This window comes from Nematolebias whitei, chromosome 11 (assembly GCF_014905685.2).
Source record: "Nematolebias whitei isolate Nwh7 chromosome 11, NemWhi1, whole genome shotgun sequence".
Classification (NCBI taxonomy): domain Eukaryota; kingdom Metazoa; phylum Chordata; class Actinopteri; order Cyprinodontiformes; family Rivulidae; genus Nematolebias; species Nematolebias whitei.
Window position 1 is genome coordinate 17120714 of NC_056508.1, and position 5637 is coordinate 17126350.

Here is a 5637-nt window from a genome sequence, read left to right on the forward strand (position 1 = left end):
CCCCCCCATCTCTCTGATCTGCTACAACCGTGTGTCCCACCACGCTCCCTGAGGTCAGCGGACCAGTTGCTCCTCACAGAGTTCCAGGAACTCGTCTTAAGCGCAGAGGTGATAGGGCCTTCTCTGTAGCAGGACCAAGACTCTGGAACAAGTTACCTCTGTTTATCAGACAGACCCCCTCCCTCTCGGTTTTCAAGTCCCGTTTAAAAACTCACTACTATTCAGTAGCTTTCAACACCAGATGATCTGTGTCTTGATTCTGGATGCTCCACTCTGGTTTGTCATCATTACCTGCATCGTTTTTATGTCTATATTCTGATTTACCTCATTTTGTATTTTTCTTGGTGTGTTACCTGTTGTTCTGTCTGTACGGCACTTTGGTTGGCCTTGTAGCTGTTTTAAGTGCTTTATAAATAAAGTGGTATGGTATGGTAATATATAGAATATATCAGTGACGTGCGGAGAGGTTTGTGACAGGTGAGGCTGACTCATCTGGAAACGGATGCTCACATAAAATAGAAGCTTATATTTCAATTTAGCTTTTTTCCTTTTAAAAAGGCATCTAATTATGCTTTAATCAACTCCATACTACTCTCTTTAAAAAAAACAAAAACAAACAAACAAACAAATAAAAAACATGTATTATCTTACCTTTATTTTAAGACGAATAAGTCTGGAAAAATTATGATGAGTTTAGAAAAATTATTTAGTTTTGAGATATGATCTTCCACCCCCACCCCTCTGTGTAACAGAAGAACACACAGCGACGTTTCATTGTCCCTATGGGGCAGCACTGCCTCCTATCGGTGAGGCACGGTACTTTCTGCCTCACCCCTGTGCATTTTGATTGTGAGAGCTCATAAATTTGAACATATTACACCCATTCTCCATAACCTCCATTGGCTTCCTGTCATCTACAGAATTCAGTACAAAATTGCTCTCATCACCATCAGTGTTTATACGGAAATTCACCAGATTATCTGAAGGACCTTCCTGCTCCATATTCATCCACCCGGTCCCTACGATCACAGAACAGTAATCTCCTCCATCTTCCACGAACTAAATTAAGGACCATGGGAGATCGGGCATTCTGTGTGGCTGCCCCCCACCTCTGGAACTCCCTCCCTGACTATCTGAGAGCTCCACAATCATTGACTGACTTTAAAAAAGGCTTAAAGACTTTTCTTTTTAAGCAAGCCTATTCTGCCTCCACATGATTGTATCATTGAATTTAGTTGATTTTATCATTGATTTTAGTTGATTTTATCATTGATTTTAGTTGCCCTCTGTAGCACTTTGAGATTTTTGTTAATGAAAAGTGCGTTACAAATTAAATTTATTATTATTATTATTATTGTGCATTTATGACCGACTAGAAAGAAGAAATGTCACACACATTCATTCACTATATTAGACCGACTATAGAACATCAGCAAGTGTAGCACATGTGTAATCAAACATGTATATTGGCGATAAAAAGAGAGACAGCAATGAGCATGCTCCAACTGCCTACCTCATATATTGTATATGACACAAGCCACCAGGGGTGAACCAGAGCACTACACTGACTCGCCCTGCACATTTCTTCCATGTTTGAACAGGCAATGTGTAAATTCTGCAATTTAGACCACTGAAGCATTGAAATAACTTGGAAAACAGTTTTATAGAACAGTCAAGTGGTTAAATGTATTTTCTCATCATTGCTAGTATTTTACTTGTCATGATGACAGGTGCGGCACTGCCTCACCTGCCTCCCTGACTGCACGTCACTGGAATATATGTGTACACTGAGTGAACAGTGGGAGGTGGAGGACTGCTGTGTGTCAGTACTGTAGGACAAACCAACTAAGGTCCCAGATAAACTACTAAGTTAATGTCTCTGACAGCAATAACCCAATACCCAATACCATCATGGAAAAATAAGCCCCAGTAAGCAAATTGCGGATATCAACAAATCCTACCAGTGGATTTAGCAAAAAGGAAAGTCTTAGCCTAGTTTTAAAACTGGAAAATGTGTCATCCTCACGGACAGAGATTGGAAGTTGGTTCAACAAGAGAGGAGCCTGATAACTGAAAGCTCTGCCTCCCATTCTGGTTTTGGAAACTCTAGGAACCACGAGTAAACCTGCAGTCAGAGCGAAGTGCTCTGTTAGGAAAATATGGAACAATAAGATCTTTAATATAAGATGGAGCTAGGTTGTTGAGAGCTTTGTAGGTTAGAAGTAAGATTTTGAATTCAGTTCTGTATTTGACAGGGAGCCAATGGAGAGAAGCTAAAACTGGAGAAATATGATCTCTCCCACTAACTCCAGTTAAGACTCTGGCAGCAGCATTTTGGATCAACTGAAGACGTTTTAAAGAAGTATTTGGACACCCAGATAATAAACCATTGCAATAGTCCAGTCTAGATGTGACAAATGCATGGAGCAGTTTTTCTGCATCATTTTTAGATGTTTCTAATCTTAGTGATATTACTCAGGTGGAAGAAGGAGGTTCTAGTAACGTTTTTAATGTGGGGGATAAAAGACATGTCCTGATCAAAAATAACACAAAGATTTTTAACATTAGAGCAGGAGGACAGACTAATGCCATCTAAGGAGGAGAAAGACTGAAAAAAGTTGTGTAGAGTCGAAGCATCAGTAGTTCCAGTGCTGTGACACCCTAACTGGAAGAGTGGCTCCAACAGATCCCAGGAACAACCTCAGATCTCTGTCCAGAAGAGCCCAGTCCTAAGATACTGAGCAGAACCCTCAAATTCCCAGGCGTCTGGTAAAGAACCAGAGCTTGAAGTGGAACCGCCCATGTGGGGGGAAAAAAGGAGAGAACTCAGGTTTATTATTTGTTTATTAATATACTGCATGTTCTGTACTGTATATTGTATGTACACTAGGAGGCACTGGTTACACTTAAAATCACTTCATTTTATGTACAATCTTTACTTTCTTACCTCATCCATAGTCTTCATCTGAAAAGGTCAAATCTGGTTAGTTAGATAAACGAATTAGGTTGCCTTTTTTTTTTTTTCAAATTTGAAACTGGAGGACTCCTTGATTTTACAAATAAAAAATAAAAAATGTTGCAGCTTCGTTCTGTTGAAACTACAGCTTAATTTTCATGTAGAGATTTACTTTTACGTGTTTCCTGCTGTGGGCGGCACAGACGTGGGGCGTTCGTGTTACCTAACTCACCTTCGTCCTGCCCTGTCAGTGAGAGTGGGTTGCTGGCTGGGCCTCGATTGGCAGAGAGCCTGGGAGCTGTCTTCATCTGACCCAAGCGGCTTTAGCGTTTAACTCACAGGCACATCCCTCCCTTTTCATCTGCCGGCTGCTGCCGCACATGTGGCCCTGAATACCAGAGCTGCCAAACTCATTCACCCCTCTGTTGGCAAACAAAAGAAACCACAGTGGTCACTAAAACACAGAAAGAAGAAATGAACAAATACACCTGCTAATAAGTTTGTGGATGTAGACGGGCAGAGTTATCCTGGCGTGAACTTTGTGATGGCATAATCCTGCAGATTAAGGTCATGGAGTGCTGGGATGAAATCCCCTCTTTTCTTTCCTCTGATAAAGCGAACACCCTCAACTTTTATGACTTTATTCTGTATATTGTCACACCTCAAAATAAAACAAAATGAAAAACTGACAACTGTACATCATTTTTACATCCACATGCAAATTAAACAGTTTCTTGGTGATGCAAAGCTAATTACTGGATGCACAGAAATCTATATATTTTTAAAATAATGTTTAAACTTTCACACTTATTACAGGATTTTGTTATTTTATAGCTATTACACAATAGGAAATAATTCACATTTTATTTTCAGGGCTTAAAAACAACTCTGCCTCACGATGATTGTTCAGATATTTTAAAGTGGAGTTGCGTAATAATTTATAAAAAAATAACACTCTGTTGTAAACAGCTCCTTGAGCATCCTCAGTTTAAAGAAACAGAGTTGAACTTTCACTAGAAGAACGAGATAACAAGTAGATCTGGACAGAACCAGAACTAAGACAATCCATGGGACACAGTGGGTTTGCTGCTGTCTTGAAACAACTCAAACTTCAAACATTTAATAGCACTAGATTTTCTTTTGTGCAAACGTTTTTTTTTATTTTGTTTCCTTCAACTTTGCTTTTCACAGATATTTACATGGAATTAATTGGTTGTTTGCAAGTGCAAAAACTGGCAGCAGCAGCTAGCTGTGGCACTTTCAGTGCAGCCAGAGGTACTTCCTGTGTTCTCTGAAACAATCATGCCAATTACAAATCTCACATTTGATTAAAAACATATATTTTTTTATAGCTATAATTTGTGAGATTTGTTTTCCTTTAGGTTCCTTTTGTCCATTTTTAACTTGTAGTTCTTTTGTTTCTTGGCACCACTTTACAATAAGACTCCCCTTATAGATGACTAATAAAAAGTTTATAGACATGTCATTAATTCCTCTATAAGCACTTTATAAATCATTAATAATGGTTTATTATGCATTAATTAAGGGTGACAGAGAGACACTACTGAGCAGTTTCGGGTCAAATAGTGATCCACATCTGTTCACCTATTTATTTCATCTAGAGTTGTTATATTAAACATTTCACATTAACTTACTACCTTGTAAACACAATTTGTAAACATAATATTTTTAGCATATAATATTGTACTTTGTCACTGCATTATAAGTACCTACAATTAATATTATATAATAAAGAAATAGGTTTACAAATGTTTATTGTGTTTACAGGGTAGTAACTTAGTCTGAAATATTTAATATAACAACTCTAGATGACATATATAGGTGAACAGATTTGGTTCACTATTTGGCAACAAGCTGATCAGTTTTGTCTCTGTCACCTTTAATTAATGCATAATAAGCAATTATTAATGATTTATAAAGTGTTTATAGAGGAACTAATAATTTATCTTTAAACTATTTATTAGCCATCAATAAGAGGAGCCAAATTGTAAGGCGGTGCTGTCTCTTATAGTTTTTTTTTTTTTACTTAAAGGGACAGTTTAAATCTTTAGGTGGTGCTTTGTGTAGTTGTAATTAGTAATAACAGTTTACCAGAAGGAGACAAGGCTCTTGGTATTGTCAGTTTAGGAAATCAGGTGGATTTTTATTCTTTTCAGCAGAGACAAGACAACAGCTAGTCTGAGCAAGACCAGTTCCAAAGCAGACTTGAAACAGCTCCACGCCTATAAAGTTCACAGAGGGATTTACAAAACCCATTAAAATAAATATTGCTTGAATATCCCAAACATTTTTTGGATTTTAGACCGCTTTCCACAGACTTTATATAAAATAACTATTTAATGAAAAGATGATATTAGTCTGCTATCTTGACTTCCTCAAGAAAATTTCTGCCTGATTTTCTAAATTATTTTAAATCTACTCCAGGTGAGATGGTATTGATAACAACTCCACAGAACTCGCCCTCAAAAGATCTGAACGGTTCCTTTAGGTTTTGTGTTCAGTCTCCTCATTTCCTGTGCTCTACATCTGGGTTGGGTTACCAGCTGCCACTCACTCTGTTGTTGGCGACTTTCTCGGAGCACATCTATTACACCGGTTAGTTATATGTTGGCAGCTCCTTTTCTTTGTGTTGTCTTTGGTCTCAGGTCGTTTGCTCTGTT

General features: G+C 38.0%; 1 protein-coding gene across 1 annotated transcript in view; it reads right to left on the minus strand.

Moving 5' to 3' along the window:
• Positions 1 to 3264, minus strand: part of LOC119416643 (solute carrier family 12 member 5) — an 86593-nt gene extending 83329 nt beyond the window's left edge. The window contains exon 1 of the mRNA XM_037683828.1: positions 3189 to 3264. Coding sequence (XP_037539756.1) covers positions 3189 to 3264 — 76 coding nt within the window. The remainder of the gene's footprint in view (positions 1 to 3188) is intronic.
• Between the last annotated feature and the right edge of the window lie 2373 nt (positions 3265 to 5637).